The sequence below is a fragment of the Xiphophorus couchianus genome, chromosome 6 (genome assembly GCF_001444195.1).
Source record: "Xiphophorus couchianus chromosome 6, X_couchianus-1.0, whole genome shotgun sequence".
Lineage (NCBI taxonomy): Eukaryota > Metazoa > Chordata > Actinopteri > Cyprinodontiformes > Poeciliidae > Xiphophorus > Xiphophorus couchianus.
Window position 1 is genome coordinate 14,413,528 of NC_040233.1, and position 26,410 is coordinate 14,439,937.

General features: G+C 38.0%; 1 protein-coding gene across 7 annotated transcripts; it reads right to left on the reverse strand.

The window, feature by feature from the left end:
• Positions 1–322: 322 nt before the first annotated feature.
• Positions 323–25,172, reverse strand: kif1ab (kinesin family member 1Ab). 7 transcript variants are annotated; one of them, XM_028019397.1, is made up of 49 exons: positions 24,775–25,172; positions 23,663–23,851; positions 21,175–21,248; positions 20,857–21,036; positions 20,640–20,708; positions 20,183–20,361; positions 19,962–20,073; positions 19,287–19,364; positions 19,111–19,176; positions 18,999–19,016; positions 18,822–18,900; positions 18,654–18,732; positions 18,311–18,453; positions 18,102–18,140; positions 16,550–16,680; positions 16,378–16,457; positions 16,179–16,254; positions 15,390–15,469; positions 15,196–15,302; positions 15,016–15,099; positions 14,626–14,806; positions 14,442–14,514; positions 14,238–14,328; positions 13,985–14,133; positions 13,585–13,763; positions 13,257–13,394; positions 12,571–12,689; positions 12,403–12,488; positions 12,166–12,301; positions 11,712–11,895; positions 11,490–11,580; positions 11,264–11,382; positions 11,100–11,155; positions 10,323–10,431; positions 10,128–10,194; positions 9,927–10,011; positions 9,714–9,819; positions 9,423–9,446; positions 9,182–9,296; positions 8,083–8,216; positions 7,926–7,987; positions 7,657–7,802; positions 6,928–7,104; positions 6,762–6,833; positions 5,558–5,667; positions 5,225–5,344; positions 4,886–5,078; positions 4,652–4,770; positions 323–3,516 (listed from the first exon to the last, which is right to left on the reverse strand). In XM_028019397.1, exons 2-49 carry the CDS (start codon positions 23,766–23,768, stop codon positions 3,459–3,461), a joined length of 5,079 nt encoding a protein of 1,692 aa, XP_027875198.1. In that variant the 5' UTR covers positions 23,769–23,851; positions 24,775–25,172; the 3' UTR covers positions 323–3,458. The 7 variants fall into 7 exon arrangements, with proteins under 7 accessions (XP_027875198.1, XP_027875196.1, XP_027875193.1 ...); XM_028019395.1 differs by having other exon boundaries at positions 6,789–6,833; positions 16,550–16,749; XM_028019392.1 differs by having other exon boundaries at positions 16,550–16,749.
• Between the last annotated feature and the right edge of the window lie 1,238 nt (positions 25,173–26,410).

Here is a 26,410-nt window from a genome sequence, read left to right on the forward strand (position 1 = left end):
TTACACCAAACCAATGAGCTTGATGTAACATAATCTGCTAAAAAGAACTTCAGCACTTTTAATACAAATTAGGGAATTTTATATAATAAAAATGTAAGCCATTGGGGGACACATAAATGACATCTAAATATTTTTTTGTTATTTTAATAATCTTTCAGTATTCTTTTTATTGGAGAATCAACTTTAAGTAAAAGGGATCTAATCCTAATCTGTGAGCAACTATAAAGATTAAATATTTTACAGTTTCCTGATTCTGTACCTTCAATAAGCTTGAGCAATATAAACTCACAAAATTGATAAACACACGACACGCAAATTTGCATAAGTTTCAACACTCATTTATTTATTTGTTTGCCTTATTTTATTTCTTTGACAATTGCCATTATGTGTTCACAGACATGAGAAAGAACCCCAGAACACTCAAAAGATAAACGTGAGCACTGTGTTTAGGCTGAGACCTGCTTCTGTCAAGTGACTCCGAGCAAGAGTAAAAATCCTGAACCCTTCCCCACTTTTAACACGAAGACCTCATCCACACTGAGCAAACAGGTACAAAGCAAACCCTTCATCACTATTCCTCACTCTGCCGGGACACTTGACAAAGCAGGAGACAATTTGATGAGACACAGAGGAAAAAAGGAGTTAATACCATCTGTGTGATAAGACCCAACACGGAAATCTCAATTTATATACAAGACAGAACCAAGAGGAAGGTTTCCAGTTAATTGTTACAGGGATCATGAATGACAATACTTTACAAGCAGCACTTCGGGAGTGGAAAGCTGTTGTCATTAGCAAGCTGTAAGGCAGGAGAGAAGGACAAGATCCAATGAAGAAAAGAGGACCAGCATGCTTTGATCCTCAACTGTGACAGATAAAGCAAGCTAGATAATAAACAATCAACTCATATGTCATTTAAACAATTACTGCTTCGATCTCAGAACTTTTTACATGAAAGTCTTGCACTTTTTGGACTTGAAGCAATGCAAACTGCCTGCTTGAAATATAAATGGTTGTTTGAACTGTGGCGGTGCTTTGTCTGTGGAAGCAAGGAGGGTTTTAATCTTTTTTTTTAAATATTATGACCACAACAGAATTGAAATCAAATTGTGGTTTTCAATTAAAAATATATTAATAACAATAAAATTAATAAAGATGCATTGTGCACAAGTGCAAAACAGGTCTAACAAACATTCTGTCCATACAATTTTATTAAATAAAACTTCGCATCATTTCCATCTATCACCAGATAACATGTAGAAAAACATACAGAATGATTATATCAAGATGTCCCAAATATTAAATGTCACACAGTACGTTTGTCCAGTGCCACCATATGATATTGTAAAACAGGCAGACAGCTTTCACAGTGTTAGGCTGCATTGCTCAACAGGTTGGTTGACCTGTGGCACACAGACTCACTTGTTTGCTGACTATAAGTCAAGTTTACCCACAATCTGGTCCTGGCAGGACAAAAGGAAACCAAGAACTACAATGAAATGGACGACTGGCTGGCTGACCAGAGCTTTATTCAGAAAGATGCTTTATTATGCTTTCCCTTACATATAAATCTGTCCTTCACTGACACAGTCAAAGTAATATTTTGGGCCATCTTGGTAAAATACAGGAAGGTATTGTCAGCAGTAAAGAATCACTGGACCTGAAGTTCATAGCTATACACAGCTAATCATACTGCCCCACATTCTGCCACAAGTCTCCATCTACAATAGATTAAAAGTATGTAATCTATAATGTTGTTCAAAAGCTAACAAGTCTACTTATAAAAGCAAAACTTTTACAGTGCTTAGGGATTCTTTGATAATATTTACCCCCAAAAACATTGACATAAATCATGAAAAAAGAAAGATTTTTTATCACTTCAGCATCGCTATTTAAAGTTGAGAGGGAAGAAGTAGAGAGAATGGGGTGAAGAAAAGGAGGCACTACACGGTGCAACGCACTCTAAACCAATCAAAGGTCCAAGGTTTTACACCAAAGTATGCTATTTTAGTCTATGTTGCAGCTCTAATTGAGAAAATAAGTGCTTTACTCAGTTTATGGATACTTATTTGTAGGTAAAATAGAAACTGGAAATCATGAGGTCAGTGTTCCCTAAAGAGGGAACCTCTGTGAGCATCAGCATGTGAACGTACCCAAGTAAAAGGGCAAACTGAGTTATTTTTTTCTCTTATTAAATTTGAAGCTTTAATAAAAAGATAACAAGCTTGGAAATAAATTTTAAAAAACTTAAAACATAAGAAAATCTTTGTTGCTTACTTATCTTCACAAGTGCCAAAACCACATTTTATGAAGTTTAGACTGTGATAATCTTTGTTCAGGGAAATGACAATCCTGATTTGGTTTATTATTGTCTTTGTAAGCCTCAGGGTGATATTTATCTTTAAATCAATTTTCTTTGCATTAGTAAATAAAAGTGAAATTTTCAACACAGATAGTGCATTGTAAAGTAATGTACCGGCTGACACATACAAGCAATAGAATATGACACAGAACGGTGCTTTGGTTTAAAAAAAAACAGTAAAAAATGCATTAGTTCAATAAAGACTATAAAGTGCCATGCAACCAAACAGTGGTCTTGTCACAATTAAATAACAGTGCAGAAAATATACAACAGCTTGAAATAAACAAAGACATACCAAAGTGCCAGACAAGGACAAAAGTTATCTCTCCTTATAGTGAATTATTTTTGCCTTAGTTAAGCCAATGAATCCAGTTTTCACAAAACTATTTAATGAGACCACACAGGAAGAACATCCCCTCGTCCTTTCAGATACCTTCTCATGCTACTTTTGAGCTAAAATGATGAGGAACAAGAGTTTTCCTCTTTGCCATCTGATGTTTTTGCAGTGAAGAATTTCATGCTGCGTCAAGCAGATCCAAACTGAGGTATTTTACAGTAAATGTATGACGTATATGAAGCTATCATCCCCGCACTGTACACAGGTCTACGTAGAGAAGAATTCAGGCTGATGCTTTCCTTTTGCCTTTCTGATGCAGTAAGTGGTAAATGTCTGGTTTACTACAAGGACCTATTTTTAGTAATCATAAAAGAGGAACTGGCCACATATCTTTGTACAGGAAACGGGTAGTCTTAAGGATAACCTATTCCTACAAGTACATTAAAACTACTCAGAACAAGCCCCAAACGTCCATCAGAAAAAAGTTACTAATCAGGTTTGCGTTGTTAGTTTTCCTTGTAAACTCTTCTAAAGGTCAAAAGGGAGCATATCATGCAAGGTTGGAGGAGGCGACTGCAAAAACAGACCAAGGTTGGGTTCTCAACAGAGTAATGAGTTATTCTCGAGACAGGGCTGGTCACCATATGGTATCTATGGAAACATTTGCTGTAAGGTTTGTGTTTATTAGAGGAGGATGCTGACATGAGCTTTTGAGATTGTTTGTTCTTTTTCTGTTGTTCCTCAAGGCTGGTTCACCTGTTAGATCCGCTGAGCAGCTGGGAGCGACTGGACTGACTTTCTCCTGGAGAGCTTGGACCTAAATGAAGAAAGAAAGCAGAGTGGTACATTATGTGTATCACGTTGGGAAATTATGTTAAGGAATATTTCTACTGGTTAACATCCAATGAGTCCAAAGAAATGTTTATATGTTTTAATAAAAATTAAAAAAATGTTAGTACTGACTAAAATGGACTTATGGTAACTTTCCATTTATTAAGGTTAATAAGGCAAAATATGCTACATACATTAATATTTTCTATAAATCCATTGTCTTTAGCTTTGAGTTTAGTTCACGGAGCTAATGGGCCCAGAAAGAAAACCCAAACAGATTCTCTTTCTAGCTCACTTTGATGGATTACAAGAGGACCAAGAGTCACATTCAGACATGCCCCAGGCTGGAGACTCATAAAGCCAATCGTTTTTTGTTATTTTGTCCTAGTAGATTCAGGTTGCGCTAACATCAGCACCGTACGGTGGATGTTGTTCCAGAAGCTATTTCGCTAATTTATGGCATCAATCTGTTGTTTAAAATACATTTGGAAGAAACAAAGAGAAGTACAAAGTTATTTAAAAGGAAATCGGATGGCAGGCTGTGAAAAAGTGAGAGAAAGCTAGACTTTCAGCAGATAACAAGAGTGTTGATCAGAGTACAGCAATGTTACTCCGATTGCATGGTCCTTCTCAAAACTATGCTGGTTTTGAAAATGCTGGTAGCCATTTAGAAATCTCAGGTTAAGAGTAAGGTAAGAATCTACATTCTTTCAAGAATATGCAAACATAAATTTCTGTTTTTAAAATGCTAGCTATTTTAAATGTACTTAGCTCACTAATCACCACTAAACGTTAGCTTGTCATGGTAATTTACTTATAAATTTGTCCTAGTTTTAATATGAGAGTAAAAATCTACAGTACAGTAATTAAATAATTAAATAATAATCACCAATTGAGGTAGGGAGGCTTGAAGAGACTATTTCCCATGTTGCATTTATTGTATATTCTAGGTCTTGGGGGGGGAAAAAAGTATAATCAGGTCAAATCAAACCAAAAAGATCTTATTGGTGCATTTCTAGAATTAACCATTTTTGGAGTGATATACAAGAATCCTTTCAATGAAATTGATAAAACTTTCCAGATGCTTTAAATGGTAACTTTACTTTAGCACCACTACCTACCTGATGGTACCAGCTAACAGAGGGTTAAAGGCGTACAGCCAGTCATGCATCTCTTTGTCGTTGGCGGCCTGCAGCAGTATCCCACGATGCTCAGTGCACACCGCAAATGTGTTAGGAGTCTGCAGATGTAACATATGTTGTCAATGGCTACTTAAGTTCATTTTCTGTAACAGCTAAACTCTGTTGCAGAAGTAAGTATGTTTATTTCATACTTGAACAAACCTTGACACATACCCGCAGTAATGTCTGTTTATCTTCACTGTATTCCACTTTAGCTGAGGACAGGTTGATGACAGCCCTCTCCACATTGTCCCTCTCGCTGCGGTACAGGTAGACGTAGGGTCTGCGCACGACCACATAACGCCTCACCCAGCCACTGCTGTGGGGCTCCAAGAAATGCAGGTAGCCCTTCTTTGACACGATGGGGCTGAATGTACAAAGAAGAAAATCAATATGCGGCTATTTAGGGTTATCATGACTCACAATAGCAACTAAATATGCTTATTGTTTTAATAAACACAATTTGAATATTTTTCCCAGTGACACAGAATCGAAGCCTGATTGTTTGCCCACCTGACGCGAATCTCTTGTATGTCAGGAACAAAGGTGTATCCTCTCAGAGCTTTCTTTCTGTCCACTGGGCTGAACGGGTCCAGGTCCGGTGTCGATGCTCCTGAGCTCGGTTCAGTGAGCCTACATAAACAGCAAATTGAAAACCTAGCCTACCACCTCTAGATTGTTTTAAGATCTGTCATAGCATATTTTAGTCTAGAATAACATCTAAAATAAGTTATATGAAAAAAGACGTTTACAAAAATATATCATTTTATTAAATAAACCAACACTGAAGCAAAACTGTTACATTCCAAATTGTTGAAAAAGACGATCAGGATGGATTTTACTTACCGGATGTCAAAATGGCCATCGACCAATGAGGGGCAAGTAGAGGAGGGAGTAAGTGTGCTCAAGCCAGAGGAGGACGAGTCCCTCATGAGTGACGCAGTCATTTCTGAAAGCTAAAAATCGCCCACCCACACACACACGCAAACAGACACACACACACGAGGGAAAACAAGGAATCGCAACAAAGGAGGGACAAATACAGATAGAGACAAAACATATCAGCAAACATTTAAACAAGGACAACAGAGACATGCATTCAGAGAACATCTAGATCAGTTGTTTTTTTGTGTCGCTTTTTAACATGTACATAAGAACCACCACTGGAATGTGAATCTGTATATCTAAGAGCCCCGACTTTTAAGTATGCAGCTTTGTCATATTAGTATGTTAGTGGAGACCTCAGAGTGTGTAAAGAGGATCGTTATTTATGGATTAAGTTAGGAGAACAGATATGGGGATGAATTAGAAAAAAGTCAAGAAGACATGGTTTTATGAAACCAGATTAATCTTCAAATCTGACTCATCTCCTGTAAGGAGATTTCTGATCTGCACATTCAAGCATCTTTAACATCCTAAGACAGTAATGGCACTGTTCCAGTGGCCTGCCTCGTTTATCCAGGTGACCCATGGATGTGGTTTGACTAATGACAAAGTTTAATCACAACCACATGCAAAGCGCCATGGTGTAAAAGTTCATGATAAAGTTTTTGCATGAACCTCTGCTGGGAATGGGTTGCCTTATTTTTGTTTTCTGATGGTGTTGAGAGCAAAGCACATGGGTGTGGTAAGAACCCTGACCAAAAATAATAAATATAATTCACTATTAAACAAACTACATTGGCTTGATAAAACTGGTCACAGCAGAAGTCCAGTAATTTAACCGGGACGTCTCACATTATAATTTATGTTGTAAAACATGAGTTACTATACTTATCTTGGCTCCTATCTCCACTAGACGCAAAATGTACTCCACGTTATTCTACTTCGCATTATAAAATGTTCCTTTAAGAGAGGTTAGTATATCAACTGTAGCTAAGTCAAGTGTTAAAATAAAGAATCGCTAAATATCGCTATAAAGGCAAGTGTGATTGATGGATGCAAATACATTAGCTGATAGTGATTGGACAGTGACAGTTTTTAAAGCTTAAATATTTAGTAAAGATAAAACTCTAACGGGTCAGGTTAGAGGGCCTAGGCTGGGGCTCACCTTGCTTTCACTGGCACTGCTGCTCACCTGGCTGTACTCTCTGTTGAATGTGTGCATCAGCAGGCGCAGACACTGGGTAAAAGACAGTAGAAACACCATTTGTTAAGTAACAGGATGCATAAAGACCAAAGCAAAACAGGGGGCAAATATAAGCTTTAGCAGTCACCTTAGCAGCTAGCTCCCTCTGCCTCTGGTTGGGGCTGTCAGGAGCGGGGCTGCTGCTGAGGACGGGGCTCTTTGCAAAGTCACAAATGTCGCTGCTCTTGTAAAGTGCGTCCTGCCCTGCCTGGAGAGTTGCCTCGAGCTTTTCCCTCAGCAGGAGGTAATGCCTGGTTTTCTCCACCTAAATACCAAAACACACACAAAAAAAGCTAATTGCAGGTGAAGTTAAACAGTATTTAAAAAGCTGACTTGTAATCAACTGCTATTAACATATAAAGAAGCATTCTTTCGATATTTAAACATAGTTACTGGATTCATGTTCAGTTTGTGTTTTTTTATTTTCTTTGAATTGGTTCTTTATGAATATATTTAGTTGCACAATATATTAAGAAAGATAAATAAGGAAAGGGAACAGTTAATGAAATGTTATAATCATGTTAAAATCTACAAAATACAATAAGATGAGTGGGTTGTTCTACGGAGGCTATAGCCACCAAAAATATTAGTTATTAAATTTGTATATGTAGCAAAATACTCCCTCTTTAAAATAAAATGTGCTCAATTTGTATAATGTTCTACTTCTAATTAAGCTTTTCAGTACAAGGTATGTACCACAGACTAATGTTAAACAGTCATAGAGTGTTAGAAAATACTAAATGTAATAGGATTAAAGAAATGTTAGAAATTTCCCACTTTGCTATTTTACATTTTCTTATTGTGTGTTATAACAGACCTCTTGCAGTAAGCTGAGCTTCTCCAGCTCCCACTGGTGGTCAAGGATGAGGCTGTCGCTGCGGGGTCTCCAACCCGCCAGGTTCTCCTCTCCTCGCACGTATGCCACAGAGGTGTCAAGAACACGCCTGCGACGACGCTGCATTCCTGACAAAGGGAATTGATAAAGAAGAGAATTTTAGTACTAAAAATTTTCAAAAAAAAACATCTGAGAAATATGTATTTTTTTTCTTTTGCACGGATAACTTTCTAAATTTAATCCTTCAGCACCTGGACTTCCGTTGTCTGCAACATGGCAGAGAGTGACCTCATAAACTCCGGTGACACGATTACTGAGAAGGAAAAAAGTCAGCATTTAAGACGTGATTCCCAGATGCCGTTTATGAGACCATCGGGTAACCTGAACTGTTTATCTGTGAATATGTACCTCTCTGAGGGCCTGAGGCAGCCAGTGCTGAAGAAGTTCCTGATGGATCGGGAGGCTGGAAGCTTTGTGTCACGGGAGTAAAACACCACGCAGAAATCTTTGGTGATAACTGTCGGCTGAGTGCAGTTCTCCATCTGGAGGAGTAGGATAATTAACAAAAAAAATTAATGGGTACAAAAAAAAAGTAACTACTAATAAACAAATACTGCTAGCCTAGAAAACCAAAACCTGCTTTCACCTTAAAATAAATTGCTATGAATATGTGACAAAAGAATTCACTGACAGCTCGCCATCTCTTGTAACAAGTAGGCATGGAAAACATGCCCCGACTTTAAAAACAGACACTTCCAAAACTGATATAGAGTAATGCTAAGAATAACACAACACAAACTATATCCCCTGCTTTTGCTGCACATTGCTGGACAGCTGGCTAAAAGAAGGCTATGACAACCTCTTGCTCTAGCTAGCTAATATAACTTTAAATGTTTTAAAGTCTCAAAAACATGTGCATTCATTGTGTAGCAATTAATGGAGCCCAAGTCATTCCACTTATTAAAGGGCTAGTTCAGATTATTTGAAGGGAGTTTCTGTGAAGTTATTGGTGATAGCTCCAATAGCTGTAGTAAGAAAAACAATGCTATATCATAATGCTTTTTGGAAAAATTTAGTACATCCTGGTAAAAGTTAGTCAGGCATACACTATATTTTGTGTTCTTTATGAAGAGCAGAAAGGTCAAAAATGTATAATTAATATTCTGCCCAAAAACTGATGCTTATCACAAACTACTACCAAACGTTGTGGGTGTTAATTCTATATTTTTAGTGAACAAAATAACTACAAATTGCCCTGGTTTCATTGTTATAACTGTAATAATTTATACATTATTTTATCAACAGTGAGAATTGTTCATTTTGCTTTCATAAAAATATTTGATTATACTATGCATTTTAGTTCAAAATATTGGAGTGATACTTCAATATTTTAACAAAAAATGATAATACAGAAATAATCAGTCTATGCCTCAGAAAAACCAGCTAACTAAGTCTGCAACATTTTCTGACTAGCTCAGAAAATGTTACTATAATGCTACTATTGTACCTCCAGGTAAGCTGAGAGAGTGATGTAGATCTTCTCTCCGTATGGAGTGACTCTGTTCAGAAGCAGAGAGTTGTGCATGGAGCTGTCCCATGCCGCCTCGAATCGATAGAAGGTCCTGCAGTAAGAAAAAAATTCAACATGTAACTTAATGCTGCTTTAAACAACCAGGCAATCTATTGTCAGCCTATTTTGTTATCAAAAGGAATATTTCTAAAAAAACTTTAAAAATATATAATTATACCTATGATCAACGCCCAATGAAACGCTGCCATTAAAGAAAAAAAAAGAGAAAATAGGGCATAAATTAAAAACTGTTTAGTTGCAGCTGTTAAGAGATAAAACTCAGCAAATTTGGCAAATCAGCAAAAGCCACATGTTTATAACAATGCACAGTGTTATGTTGTTAAAGAAAAGAATAAAAAGCAGCCCATCTGTGTTGAAGAAATGTGTTGTTGAACATTAAAATACCAAATATGAATTTTTTTTTTAAAAAACAATTGTTATGAGGGGAGAAAAAAACTCAAAGTCATACTTGTCATCATGTTTTGGCCAGAAGTATCCAGAGGAGAGAATGTTGAGGGAAAGGATGTTGGGGTCAATGATGGTCTCATCAGCCTCTGGTGTGTTTCGAATGCGACCTGTAATGACGAATCAGGATGAGACTCTTTGCTTTTAAACTTCTTTTTTCTGATTTGTTCACTGAAGCCTTTTTAAATAAACTAATTTGAGCAGAGACACTACTCACCGATAACAAGCTCCTTCACCTCCTTCCACTCGATATCGTTTCCTGTTTCATGAGCAATGGTAACTCTGATCCTTCTCTGTATGCCCTGTGGAGTCAAAGAAAGATAGATATTTGTGTCAGTTATGAAAGTCAACTTATAACTACAAAACCATATATTTTTGAAGGTGAAAATATAAAGAAATATATAGAAGTTGATCAAACCTGATGTAAAAGGAAAGTCCCATGGCACGGCATGCCGCCTCTGTGGTCAACAACAGCTGGGATGTAGCTGGAAACAGATTCAACAAAATACATCTGAACAGTTGCATTTACCAGTGAACGATGCATTTTCTAGCTAATTCTTTATTTGACTTAAATTTCAGTCTTCAAGAGGCAGCATAAATAAACAGGACTCACTCTCCATTAGCCTCCAGCTCACAGATCTCAAAGAAGACCATGAGGTCATATTTGGCATGACAAGGTCCAGCAGTGGAGCGAGTCAGCGTGCTGAGCTTTGTGGCTGGCACTAAGAGAGAAAAAAACAACCTCTTGTTGATACAAATGAACTAATAGCTGGTTTGAAACCAATGGCAAACTGCAACAAAACCAACGGGGCACAAATGGGCAAAGCTGTAAAATGACCAGTACCCAATCATTTATAACTTGCGGTTACTACAATATTACTACAGTTATCTTGAGTAATTCACTTACTTTTAACATAAATGGGGGATGCTTTAAGTACATTATTCTTTTGTTGACAGATGACCAATTGTATTTTTTTGAAACATATAAAATATGAAAGGGTATATTGTAAAAAGGCTGAATTTTTACCTAAATGAATTCACTACAATTTCATCAAATTATACAAAAAAATTAAACTCGTCTCCATCAATACCAAGAAAAAGATCTTTAAGAAGACAGGAAGTAAATTGGGTCATATATTCTGTTACTTGATACAATTCAATATTAGCTTTTTTGCATGTTTAAACTGATGTCAAATGTTGTTGGGTTGGATGTCAATTCATAATCCCAGGCCTAAAAAATAGGTGTTTGATATTTTTGCTCAATTTGTACAAGATCTGAGACTCCAAGAGATTTTATGCTGCATGTCAAATAGCTCATAATTAAAAAAAAATATGTTACTCCAGACAAATTAATGTTATATTATATTCTCTAAAGATAATTTCTACTGACCTGGTTTGGATAGTGGCATCACCCGCGGAAACTGCCTCCTGGAGGGTCTCAGAGGACTGAAAGTAACAAAATGAGGAAGCGACCTATCAAATGAACTGTATTCTCACAGCGATATCACATCATGATTTGTAACTGTAGAAGTAGATGTCAAATTCCCTCCAGACCTGATCAAATCTTTGCATAATGGAGGGAAAGGCTGTTTCTGATAGTGTCCGAACACCTCAAAGACGATGGGCTGAGTCTTAATGTACTCCAAGAATGACTTGGTCACTTCCACCTTGATCTAACAAAGACAGGAAGTAAAATTCAAGTAGACTCGCAATACAGTGGCTCATTTTCAGAAGCACTAATCAGTTTAGTTTATGGGTCCCACCATTGTTGGCTGCTTACATTTTGTACATGATAGAATCCGAGCGGAGGCCCTCTGCCCGTGTTTTTCAGTGGCTCAGTTGAAAAAGCTTCATCGTGACGATGGATGAAGCTGAAAAAGTGAAATCACAGATATTTTTTTAAAATCAAATACACACACAGTTATATGTATTATCAGTCATTAAAAACAGGAATTCATAGCTATTTGAGAAAAACATCCATTGAAGTCACTGTTAAACTCACTTAAACTGGCAGAAAATGTCGGCGTATTCTGCTGAGATGCTGGAAGCCTGAAGGACGGTGACTCTGAAGGTGAAGGTGCTGCCAATCTTCAGGTGTGACAGAGCTTTTTCTGGAGACAGCTCCAGTGGAAGGTCCAGACCCAGACCTAAACTCTTCACAGGGCTGTAAGGAGGCTCCTGAGTGGCTGCGTGGTGCACAGATGCATATAATTAAAGTTCAAGAGGCCAATCTTGAGTTTGACTCTTACAAAGGGTAGAAACACCAAAATGCTTTCACGCTATTAGTCATTTTATCGTTAACCTTAATAAAATACCATTAATATCTGACTTTGTCACATTGGGAGTCTGGTAAAAATGTTAACATTTGAACAAAGTTTAAAAATGACATGCAAATGTATTGCTAATCTGCTGACAGTGAAAGAATTTTGGACAGACGAAATCTGCGGACAGCTCACCTGCACAGGTGTTGTTGTTGACCTCATCCGCTGAGATTCCTATCTCGACGTTTTGTCCTTCTCCCTCCACGATTCTGAGCTCCTCTTGGGAGGTGTTGGAATGTGGCAAACCTCCAGGACACGACTCACTCTGAAACTAAACCAAGGTAAAACTGATGTAGGTTTTCCCTTTTTTATATTTTGAACACTTACAGTCAAAAGCGTGCAGCATGGCAACATGGGAAATCATCAAAATACCTTCTCAAATTGGTTGTCTTCAAAGGAGATCTTGGCAGTGCCTGACTGCCTCACTCCAGATCCATAATCAGGGGCCTCCTCATCAGCTTCAAGACCAAGAGCACCACAAGTTGAAAATCATTTCAGAAATATGTCGCTAATTTTGCTTACTACAAATTTTCTGTGTACCTGATATGGCCTGGACCGCCACCCTGAGGAAACCTTTGACCTCTCCCTTCTCACTGACGATGGCCACGCGGTGCACCAGAGGCACCGGATACAGCAGATTACTCAGGTACACGAAAGCCCTGAAGAGAGGAGTGATGACAGATTTTTGGTTCCACAAGTCTTTGTCAGAATAGCCGTTTTTATTTCTACTTCAATCGATTCATCGGATAAAGAAATGGGCAAGTTCTTCATAGTTTTTATTTAAACACTTAAACCTTTCATACATAATATTAGAAATACATTAAAAGATACAGATAACACATAATTCAATTCCCTTTTTAAATATTTTATTACCTAAAATACTCAGTCCTTTCTGCTCGATTAACATCAGCACAGTGTAGGTTTAATCTGTTGACAATTGTTTTGATTAACCAATTAGCAATTGGATAGCAAAAGGTGCTTAACAGGAAGTTTTTTGTTTTATATACATAAAAAATTTGATTTAGGTGAAGCTCTAACTATGTTGCTTGTGGTAGAACATATTTAGAGACAAGGAAGAGTGTTTTATCTTAAATGCAAAATGTATATATTTGTTTGTACAGTTTTGGTGATTTTGATGATTATTTCAATAATCAATTTATCATGCTTAATTGGATTAATAATTTCAGCCCTAATAGAGTAGAATCATTATTTGTAAGATAACTTACCTGCCAACCAGACGGAACCAGGGGAAGCGGTCGTAGAAGGGGTCCCCTCCGGTCAAGGCGTGGTCGCAGTCGTCCACAGTGCTGCTGGGCAGCTCTGCAGCTCGGTCATACATCTCTCTCATCAGGTCCAGCCTCTGCCTGCAGGGGGCAGCATAAATAATAAGAAATCAGCTTTTTGCTCAGTGATGTTACTTTCAGCAAACATTTTTGTTAGATGACAAAAGAACGGCTTTAACTTCAGGAGCAGTTACTGTTAAAGAAGAATAAATGGGGAGGTTCCTGGCATTGAAGTAATAATCAAACTGTTCTAATTACTATGTTTTACTACCTGAGCTTTTCCAAAGTCCAGTAATGCGTGGCTCCATTCTTCTGATCCTGCACTTCAACGGCTACTATTGTTCGAGGGAAAGGTCGCCTCTCTCGTTCCTTAGCCACACTGGGAGGCAGCAGGTCAGGTGGGAGCGGAGAGTAAAGAGTGTCTGTCAGCAGGACGAATTGGAACTGCACCTGTAAACATACAACAAAATGAACTCACAATTCACATATTGTCAAATAGTTTCAGAAGCCCTGAGGAAACCTTTGACCTCTCCCTTCTCACTGACGATGGCCATAAATTAGCCCCTGAACTCAAACTCTGGCCATGGATGATGTGCAGGCAAATTTTACTTACGACACTAAGAAGTGTGAAAAAAATATGGCACAGTTACACAAAATGATGAATAACAAACCTTTTTCTTTAGTTCCACACTAATAGCATTTGCCTCTTTGAGGAAGATGGCATTTCCCCAGAGCAGATCCCTGAGGGAGGTGAACTGGTAGAACCGCCACTTTCTGAAAGCCCAGAGTGCCAGTTCAGTTTCACGCATCGTCCACGGCACTGTAGACAAATACAAAAAAAACAAGGATCAACTTTGATCAAAAAAACACCTGACACTGGTGTGACTATGTTGTGAGTCTAGCTGTATCTGAAAACATCATCACCTTCCTCCTCAGGCTCCTCCTCTTCCTCAGGTGACTCCAGGTACCTAGAGTCTACTTGTTTCTGAAGGGCCTCCAGTTTACTCTCATAGTCCTAGAAGGCACCATGAAATGTGTTTGATCATTTACCTTGTTAGAACACTGAACAAGGCAGAATCTGGAATCAAGAGGAAGTTCAAGTTTTTGTTGATCAGAGTTTTTACCCACCAGCCTCTGCTGCTCAAGCAGGTTACTGGCTTCTTCTCTTTCTTTGCGGTATTGGTCTTCAAGCTCCTGAAGCCTTGAGGATTCAATTCCAGAGAGAGACTTATGAAATGAAATGTAAGGATACGCTACAAAGTACTGCACAAAACAAACAATGTTGCAGCAACAGATTATCATTCAAACTCACCTCTGCTCCATCTCCTGCTTCATGTCTATGCCTTGCTTCTCCAGCAGCTCCCTCTGAGCGAAGGCCCAGTCCACGGGCTCCACCGGGGTCTCCGCACATGGCGTTCTCTCCCGCTCCAGGCGGGCCTGCTCCGGGTCGTTGAAGCGAAACACGTGGCTTTTACCCATGATGATGCGGTTCCCTTGAAAAGAAAATCACATTAATGCGTGAAATTTCCAACATCTAAAACAAATTTATTACTGTCTCCACAGGAACTGTAGGATTTCATCACTCAAAATTTTTAATCCCACCAGCAATTTTCAAGTAAGGTAACAGAAATGACTTACTAACTGGTCATTTTTTATTGTTTTGGTCATTATTTTATTCACAATAATAAGAATGGATTCTCACCAGATCGCAAAACAGTGGGCGAGGTCACTCTCTTCCCATTGACATATGTCTCTGACCCCTCACATGGCTCAAGGATGACACATCCTGGTCCAGAAGACAATTAATATCATCCACTTTAATAAAACAGCTGAAATATATATTTTGATTAAGCATTTTTGTATAGGGATATTAGGTTTTTACCTTCTCCCTGCGGTCCTGTTGTGCTGCTGAAGGTACAGTGCTCATCTCTAATGAAGTGGCCGCTAAGAACGATGTCTTGTCGAGTTTTGGCGTTTTCGCGACCAACCCTGAAGGAGGGTAAAGTCATTAAAAATGTGAAAACTGCTACAAACAGAGCTAATTCAATGTAAGAATGGGTATGCATGAAGTTTTACTTGGTAATGCCATCTTTGATGTAGTAGAGCAGACACTCAGACATTAGCGGATCCTCGTTGAGGTTCACCAGATGAGGGGTCTGCAACAGAGCCACGTTTGAGCGTCAACAGATTTTATACGTTTTGCAAGATGTTTTCAATCCTCCTTTCTCTGTCTTCAGAGAAAGACCCAATAATGGCTTATTCTTAGTTTTCAAGAAAAAAAAACTCTTCCAGAGGTTTATTACAAGATCACAAAATACGGAATTATAAATGGGACATGTCTGTGGTTTTGGTTAAAGTATCCAATCAACATTTTAATTTCTAAAAATTTTAATGTTTTAATTAAAACATTAATTAAAACATAAAAATATTTTAGATTACTTTTTATAATCTAAAATAACATTTTAGATTATCTAAAATAATATTTTAGATTATTTTGTTAATCTAAAAATAATCAACAATTATTTTTAGATTAGGATTTAAAAAGCTAACCCTATTACATCAAAACCATTATTTTTAAGCGTACAAGTATTTCTGTGATATTTACCACTTTAACAGTTAATGTTTTCCTTTCATAAGATAAATATTTAAGATATTAACTACATATACAATTAATATAATTTTCTTGCCTGCTAAATAATCATACTCAAATGAAATGAAATTATTTTTCTTAGTGTGAGATTATTCTGCTGCAAAATGAAATTAAAAGCTTTTAAACACAGTTTTACACAGTTGCCATTAAGTACAAAGGGCACTATTTATATGCTGCATTGAGATTTTATTAGTTACCTTTGACAAATATCTTACCTTCTTGGGAGAAAAGACACCGACAGTTCCTCCATCTTCTCTCATAGCAACACCCATCTCAGCCAGCAGAGCCTCTCTGCAGCAAGCAAACATATTTTAAACTATTAAAATGAGTTTCAAATGGTATATCAATACATCTATTACAGAGGCTGGTTGGGTGTTGGGGGGGATAAGCTTACAGCTAATATTTCAGACAAACCTCTCCATGCGAATCGCCTCAGTACGACGCAGCTTCTCTTCCCAAGTCTCATTAAGCTCTGCAATGATTTTCTCTGTTTCCTGAATGTAAAAGAAAAACGATTTACTATGAAAATAGTCTAAACAGACATAATTCCAACTCTCTATTTTAGTTTTGTTTTCAACCCATATACCTTGAGCCTTTCGATGGCCTCCTCGCTGGCCGGGCTGAAGATGCGGTCATGAAGGTTACTGATGGAGCCGGCCCGGCTGGACAGGACAGAGAGCGAGGGGGAGGGACTCATTCCTGTCATGGCGTTGGTCACTGTGGAGAGATCACCCCTTTGATTGACAGCCTGGCGATTGTTCACAAAGTTCTTGTAATCGCACAGATCTGTCAGAGAGAGAGGCAGTGCATGGAAGAGCACGAGGAAAAACAAACAAGAACGGGACAGAAGGTGGGAGCGAGTGCGAGATGTTTGAGGAATGAGAGGGACACGCAGAGACAAAATAAGGGACCAATAGGAAGGAGTACAAAAAAAGAGAGAGAAGAGCTCAAATAACTGACCCAAGAAGCAGAGCTGTTTTGCTTATCAAAGCCGTTCCAGATATTGAGAAAAGTTCAACTCAGAAAAAAACTTATAAAATGTCAAAGAAACTGAATGTGAAATAAACTGGATATACACAGTCAACAAGCACTGACAAACATAAACAAAAACCATACAGTCATATGTTTTCAATGCATACAGATCAAATGCGTATGATATATAAACCAAAAATTGTTCGTTCAAGCTTTTCATTGAAGCTTTTCTAAAGCATGGCTCCTGAATTTGCAAGCCTCTTCACTTTTAAGATCTTGACAGGATGCAGATCTAGTCAATCAACACAACATCTTTCCATTCGGTGAAAAATGGTGGAAAAAGCCTTAGAAGGCCTTTTTAAGCTCTAGCACTCTTGGTTAGTATCTGTTACTGCAAACACCTACCAGGACACACTGAAATCTCAAAATCTGAGGATGAGCTGATCTCCAAATATTAATCATTTAACATAAAAAAAATTAAATTAGTTGGTCATTTCGCTTTTGTTGGAATTTAGACTGACAGAGGAAAGCACCATGGAAATGATTGACCATACTAAGAGATTTGATTACGGTACTTAGATTACTTTCTCAAGTTAAAATTATTAACCGTGATGTATTATTGGAGATTTTTATGAAATAGACCAACACCAGGTTGTGCATAATTCTGAAGTGCAAAGAAATTGATTAAATATCAGGAAGAAAATAGTGAGCATTTGATTTTTTTACAGTCCTGCTAATGGTCTAATTATTTATTAGAATTAAAACTTCAATGTCATGCTTTCAGGGCATCTTCTTTCCTGTGCCTGTATTCAAAGTAACAGACAAGTTTAACCAAGAGGTCCCAAAGCATCGCATGCCTTAGTAAAGACATGCATAAATAGCTGGTCAGGGGTCATGTTGCTCAATGTTATGACGTCTCCTATTGGGAAAAAAAAATTTGGAAAAAAATGGAGGCCATTTTGCAACATTTCTGAGAACAAACATTACAACAACAAGATGTAAATTTTATAGATGCTCTGAATGAACTTTATTTGTTTGGTGTCTTGTGTGACATCACAAATACTTTCTTGGGATTGTAAGTTTTGTCTCTGGAGTGGTAGAATAGGAGACTTTTTAAAAAAATGTCTTTTAGATGCAAAGCGCAGGCTTGCTAAAGTTAAACACACATTTCAAACCAGTGATGGCAGGAAGGGTGCCTCGATACGCTGACAGGACAGAGGAGAAGAGAGACTGCGTGTCAAAAACAGCCACGTTCCAACTTAATCCCCGGTGTTCAGTGAATAGAGGGAGACTAAAGCCCCGCACAGAGGCGCCCAGCTCAAAGTATGGGCATTTTCTATAATCGTATTTTAGTGTTTCCGTGTGTGAGACTCACTCTCGATGATGTCTCCCAGGCCCTGTGCATACAGCAGGTCTTTGAGGCGAGCAACCTCCTCTTTCAGCTCGCGGACCAGGCGGTTGTTGGGATCCTCGTTGATCACGGCGTTGCAGCGGATCTGTTTGGCACGATCAGCATACCTGACAGAACAGAGGCCATCAACACCACTGAACTTTGCTCAACTTAGACCTTAGCTATGGATCACATATACAATAACAGTTAGCCAAAATCCTGAACAGATGACAGGTAAAGCTACAATTTTAATTTCAGCAAATCAGGTTTAGGTTTGGGTTGCAACTTTGTTATCAGTCAAAATGAGGTTCTATCAAGTTTTCCTCACCGAAGAGTACTTAGAGTTTCATCATAATTAATATCTGCAGGACTGAGAGCTGCCACCATGGCTGTGCGAGAGTTTCCTCCTGAAACAAAAATATGATGAAGTTGTATTAACACAGAAAATGAATGTACTCTGATAAAAATAAATTAAGGAATATTTTTGTTTGCATACCTAAGTTCTCCCTCAGGAGCCAAGTCAGAACTGAATCTCTGTAAGGAATAAAACTCTCCACTTTCTTCTTTTTCTTGTTCTGCTTAGAAAACAAAATATTTGTTGTGGTTTACTATAAGGAATAACTTTTTTTTTAGTTTATTATGAAACACATATTTACTTAGTGAAACAACAAACCTTATTCGGAGCAGAGTCCTATGAATTTAAAAGGAGACATAAGTAAGTTTTATTGGAACAAAAGAAAACAATAAACCAGCAACAAAATGTTAGCATCATGTAGGAATCTCACCAGTTCAGCTAAAGCAGAAATGACTTTTCCAAGTGTGGTAAGAGATTTATTTATGTTTGCACCTTCCTACAAAAAGCACACAAGCAGGAATAAGCATTTTAGACACTTGAAGTACTTTCTGTAGTTTCTTCTAAGTCCTGCATAAAAAATCGTTATTAAAAACAACATCCTCCCACCTTCAGTCGTGTCCCTTTAGCTCCAGTTGAATCAGCTCTCTCGCTGCCGGCCAAGTCTACCAGACTTATCTTGCTGACCTATCAAATAATTAAATACAATCAAAAGACAATTAAAAATGTTGGAAGAAAACTGCTCATCGTACATGGATGATCCTTGTGGTATCCCCAAGGCGTTAGTACTACATGCAAAGTTATTCGTTAAATACAAAAATAATGTTTGCAATGTGACATATTACATATTAAAGATTACACTATTTGCAAATGACAAACGTCTTTTTTTGTTGTCAACTGTTAGGGGAAATTCAATAGATTGACTGGATACAACTTTAGAAATGCACAACAATTTAAACTTGATTTGGAAGAAATGACCTATCCTTGATTTTAAGTCAAATTGAAATTATGTTGTGCAGGCAAAATAAAAGGAATTTAGAGCTGAAGAGATACCATTCACTGATATATATATTTGTTGGTGTAATTATTGCAAAACAATCTGGAAATATTGTACAAAAATAAAATGTGCACAAAATAAAGTTTCGAGAACTACTATAGGACTATGAAATACACACATTTGTACATGTGTTGACTGATTTACTGTTTTTGTAGAGGTTTCTGGCTGACATTAATGCATTTACACTTAGATGAGCTGCAGAACATGGCAAGATTCTGGGTCTAAACCTTTTCTGAAGTGTTGTCTGTCTCCATGTCATGTTTCTTCTGTGTGAAGATGATGTTAAATACAGCATGAGAGCGACTGCTGGTCTCATTCATGTTGGTGGCAGCCACAGTCCTGAAAAAGGGAGATTGTTGATGATATTTCTGTCACTTTTATGGATTCATCAGCTGTTTAGCACTAAATGTGGTAACAACTGGCAACGACTCAGCCTCCATGTCGTTACCTGGCCTTGTTTCCAGAATCCATCAGGTCCTGAATGTCATTGTACGAAGTCACTGCTAACTTAGACAGATCTTCGACGTACGGTCCTAACAGGGGGTGCTCTCGCACACGCAGGTTTCCTTTGTTCTTGGGATTCAGCAGGTCACGCACACGCTCACAGTAAATCTCCATGTAGCTTACCTAAGAGCAGAGGAAAGGAGAAACTATGAAATGCAATTTGTTCTTGACAAATCATGCCAGTAATTTAGCAATGTATTTCATTTTTCTCCCCTTGAATGAATCTAAAAGAAAATACTTCTAGACACACCCTGTGTATAAGGCCATTGGCACAATAGTTTGATTTCATTTCCAGTTTTGCTTCATTAAAACTAAAGTGTAATGGATTACAAACTGGCAAAAGCTTTAGGTCTGGTAATTAATAAATAAAAGGAATTTATTAAGGGTTTGGCATCACTCACCTCCACAGAGTAAGACATGCTGTTGTCATTGTTGCTGTCATTGATCTTAGTGAAAAGGTCCTCACAAAGCTAGAAGACAGAGAAGCAAAGCGTGTCAATACAAAGCTCCTTTAGGTTTCCAAGGTCTAATCAAATGACAGAGCTGAATCCTAATTATTGTGGTTTACCACCCATGAACTTGGGTTGTATAATCAGCTATAAATGTACTCCTAATCACCAGAGGTATAATCCCCTGCTGGTCTTGTTCCTGTCGTCCCATCATGGTGTAGCTTTTGCCAGCTCCTGTCTGTCCATATGCAAATATGCACACATTGTAGCCTTCAAAGGCGTGGAGCAGCATCTCCTCTCCGATGTCCTTGTACACCTGCATCTGAGACGCATAGTTGATGTCCTCAGGCTGCCGACAAAATGGAGACAGAGGAAATCAAGAAAGCAGACAAGTCAAAAAGCTGTTGATATATATTGTTTTAACTGATATGTTTTCATTTCACTGCTGCAGATGGAATTATACGGTAGAAGCAGCGAAATTACTCACCGTAGTGTGTGACCAGTATGAGAAGTCAAAGTTGAAGCTCTTGTTTTCTTTTGGCTGTTTTGGGTTCAGGATAGCTAAAAAAAAAAAAAAAACAGCAACGCAACTTAGTAAGAAGCAGGCAATTTCTTTCATTTATCAAAAATTTTACTTTACATAAGCAATATAATGAAAAAGGTAAATGAATTCAAGTAAAACTGATTATAAATCTATTTCTAATAAAACAAATCAGTTCTCTTTCACAATCATTGTACTCTTACCTCTAATATACTCTTCTAAAAATTCCTTGCTCACATGGCATGTTCTTATTATTTTGGGTTTTAATACGCAAACATAATCTTTACATCACTCACGTGGCCCCAAAAATACAAATATCCAACCCAGGTCTATTTTATCCATAGTTCACCAGTGAAAGGTTAATAAATACAAGAAAAATATAAAATTCACCAGAAGAAAAAACAAGTCTATTTCTATCACAAAACTGCAAAAGCAAAGATTTTGTATGAGTTTTATCTGCCTTGTAATTAAAATATAAATTTAAGTTGTTGGTTCTCTATTTATTTTTGCATAAAATCTCAAGTAGGCACAGTATGTTCACTTCATTTTGTTAGAAGAGAGAGGGTGAATCATGAACTGAGGTGCTCTTTTGTCAGTGAACTGAATCCACTGTAACACACTCTATGGGGAAGCTTAATATAGCACAAACACTGCCCCCAAAAACTGTGCACTCAGCTGAAAGAGGCACAATGCTGATGATAAACGTTAGGGAGGACATGGCTGTAAGCACTTGTATTATAAAAAGGGCAAATTTCGGAGTTAGCTGTAGTGAGCATCAGAATGGTCTGGCTTTAATGAGGCAAATTAAAGCCTCCAAAAAGCCACAAAAAGCTGAGGCTCTCCTTCTTTCACACACACATTTTAGATAAGCTGATTGTTGACCTGACCAGAACAACAAGGCCCTTTTTTTCCCCCCAATCCTGGCAGCATGCGTGATGAGAGCAGAGAAATGTTGCTGCCACTGCATCCTACACACACACAGTGTCGCGCCTCAGGACTGACTGAAGCTTTTGTTTGTTTCTGCAGCTGCCAAGATGGTCCCAACCTCGCTGCCCTGTGATATGTAGCTGCAGCGCAGAGCTGCCTACAAGACAAACAGCTGAGGTGAAATGTTTGACTGAGCTCAATGTAGGTCAGAGGAATATCATCAAGTCAGCAAGAGAGCATCACCAATTGTCTCGGATTTTGTGAACTGAAGCCATTAGTGATATCAGACTAATCAATCAATAAATGTACTTGTTGTTACATTTCTGAATCACACAATCCGTAAGTATTCACAGTACTAGATAGGAGTATTTAATTTTGTTCTGATTTTATGTTCTGGTTACAATTAAATGCTTTATATCATCCAACAAATTCAAATATCAAATAAAGATTTAGATCAGAGTGTGATATGTTGATTTTTGAGATTTTTCGACCAACTTCATGTTTTCAGACATTTTCTTTGTGGGTGACTTCTCGAGTGTTCAGATCTGACATTAATCAGGCGTGGGTGTGACTAGTGAAAATAAACTGATTTACTAATGGGAGAAGAAGTGTATGGTTATGACTGAATGATACTGAGTTCAATCAAATTATGTTTTAATTAATAATATATATGTTGGTTTAAGTACAAATATTTATCCAACTTCAGACTATAAGAATTTTTAAATATTATATTAATAAACACACCAGACATTCCACTATTTGGCTTCATCTTTGATTACCAAATATGAAAACAAAACAATTTGGGAAAATAGTACAACTTGTATGTCTAAAACCGTCCTTTAGACATACAAACTTAAAGGGAGAATGCCTATTGTTTTTATCCTGACTGTACATTTAATTAATTATGTCTCATTTCTTGATGTTTTTGCATAAACACCAATTTGTCTAAGGTAAAAATCATCATGGTATGGACAAAGTGGTAACTGAAGACCAGGTCAAAGATTGCGATCCAGTTCATTGGGTTAGAGAAAAAACTAGAAGGAGCTTCATAATTCCTCACAAGCAGCCATTCTGCCATTTTGAATCAGAATTCACTAATCCTCTTCCACAGGAACAAAATAAGAAATAATGAGATGGACTAAGATCAGAATAAGATATTTCTCTTAAAAACTTTCGTCTGCTACCTGATAACCAGTTAACTTCAACTCAGGTATTGCTTGCTTAGTCAAACCGTTAGCTCATCTATTTTGATCAATTAATCCAGGTTCAGTCAATTTTTGAACGAACATTAGATTTGCAAAATAAACTATGTTTAGTTGCTGGGTTTTCTTTTCAGTTCAACAATCATTATAGTATACAAGCTATTGGGAATAATGATTATCCTCCATGTTTCATTGACATTAAAATAAATTATACAGATCAGAAAACGTGGAGCTAAGTTAAACTGAAACACGCGGAAATGTACTTTTTATTGAAAAGTCTTCATATCAAATGACGTTACACTTACTTGTGGTGTTCCCTGACATCTGAATGATGCATTTGCTCTCCTTTCCAATCTCCCTGGAGTTAAAGGGTCGGACCCTCACCGCCACCTTCACTGAAGCCCCCGCCATCTCTCTGGTGGGCTTGTGTGTGTGTGTGTGTGTGTCAACAGAAGAACTGGAGATCTGTTTGGCTATAGACACACACCAGGCACCTGTACAGGTACAAAATAACAGGAACGGTGTTATTTCTAGAAAATATAAATATCAAGCTGTTAAAAAATATTAACAGATGGCTGGGATTGAATTGCATAAGTGAGAAGAAAGCTCTGTTAGCCACAAATTGCTAACTGACACATGATTCTCCACTGTTAGGCAGCCAGATAATCCCCACTGGAACAGAAATGCAAGCTTCTAAAACACTCTGCCTAAATGGCCGGGTCATTATTTGGCTCAACAGCATCATCTCTGCTATAGTACAATAAAATGGCTGCTTCTTTGGGCTGCATCCCCACCAAGACTCAGGCCCTTGTTATGGAACTGTACCATTAAAAATGGTTTCACATCCCAAAATACATCCTTAACATTACCTTATCTTTGACTATTATCATTATTTACACATTTTTGTGCCCCCCCTTTACAACATATGTTGAACAATATATTTTAAGCTATCGTCAGCCGATCAAAAATTAAAACAAAAAAGGCGACAAAATAACTATAGGACGCTATAATGTTACATATCTGATATTTTGTTCACTGTTTATTAGGAAAATGAGAAAATCTGTCCATGTAAATATCGTCTCCTCCATCTTGCTTTGCCGCACCTCAGAGACAGGCCGCGTAAACATGGAAACAGCTCAGACACCAAATTATCCGGCACTGCGTCAGAAAGGAGGTCACATCATTATAGAGGCGTTACATGTATATTATTTTTTTATTGTTAATCTAATATGGGTTGATGTCATATTTATATTGGCGTTAGTCGTTTAAAAGGCCAACCATCCTGACGCAGCGTCTCGTAAACAAAAAGCTCGCGAAATCGTCAATATTCACAAACACAGAAGTGGGGGAGAGAAAAAAAAACATCACGATGAGCTCTAATAACAAATATAAAACTATAATGAGGACAGTGGTTTACCTCAGCAACTCCGTCTTGACAAAAACACACAGGATGAATCCATTCAAAAAGGCGTCGGGTTCCTCCGGTGGCTCTTTCTTGAATTTCGTCTGTGGTCCGTGTTTTCTCTCAGTCTTCGGGAACCTACAGCATCACTTCCCTCAGCGCATCCATACATGGAGAATCCGCCGAGGAAACGGGGAGAGGGGAGTCTGCCTCAGCCTCAGCAGCAGTAGCGGTCCCGGGTGGGCTGAACACAGCGGTGCGTCAGACAGAGAGACAGGAGTGGGAGACAAGGGTGGGGAGGAGGAGGAAAAAGCGGATCCAAATGCATAAACAGGAGGATGGAGTGCGCCGTCACTCCGTTGCTCTGATGGTGCTGAAAATGGCGGCGCAGCTGTGCCAGGGATGCTGGGAGGGGCTGATGAGATCAGCATCAGCATCATCAGCGAGCAAAGAGAGAGGAGGGGGAATGAACCACCACAGATTTCATTCCCTTCGCATACAAAGCTGCTCCATCTCACTGTGTATCTGTAGGTAATTTTATTCCACATGTGGAGGTTTTGTCTTTTGTTGTCAAAAAGAATTCACTGGAACTACAGTGCTGAGAAAAACCATTTACACCCCAACATATTCTCTTTTTTTAACGTTTTTACATGTTTCAGATCATCAAACAAATTTAAATATCAGACTAACTTAGCCTGATTAAATACAGAACAAAATCTGCTTTAAAATTATGACCAAATCCAGACCAACCTATAGCGCTATGACGTAATTAAGGTGCGTTCAAACCGTAACATATCAGCTGCTATCAATAATTTTCGATAACTGACGATGAGAAATTCTTGTCTTTGCAGAATTGCTTAAATTTCAGTCACATAGGACGATTTTTTTTTGTTTCCTTTTTTTCATTTTATTTCAGTCAAACATATATGGACTGGCTGCGTAACGCAAGAGCGATCCATCCTCTTTTAGAATTTTCTGGTACAGCAAACTTCTATCCTGCATTCATTGCAGCACAAAGGCTAAACAAGGAGTTGAGATTAGGTCATGGTATAAGTAATACAGGTAAATGCGCTTCCAAAGATTTGACCATGAGATTGATCACAGATTCACTGATGCTAATGGAAAAATTGCGTGCGCCACAACTCACACTGACGACATCTTTTAATGGAGGCATAGCGGATCGCTAAAATGCGTAAGCCTCTATTTCTAAATGGAAAATGTCATGATAAAGGATTTACCTGTCATTTGCTCAATTTAACACATTTGAACTTATAAATAACAGCGGAAATCAATATCATAACGTGTGAATCTGACAGAGGATTGTCTTTTTTTCCCCCACGTCTTATCAATATTTATACAGAACAAACATGACTGGACCAAAGGTGGAATATTTGTGCAGTATTTGCGAAGTATGCGCACAAAATGTTGACTACTACAAATAACTTGTAACTGCCTGCGCACATTTCATCCTTGTTTTGTCTGTTAAGAAAAGGGCCACGTGCCAGGACCACTCCGGGCTAGTTTGACTTCAGTGTAAGCATCACAAATCAACTGAGGCAATACGGTGTGTTAAGGTATTTGTTAAGGTAATCGCCTTAATTTAGCTTTATCTATGGTTAACTTCCTGCTTTGAGTTTTGATGCTTTTATTT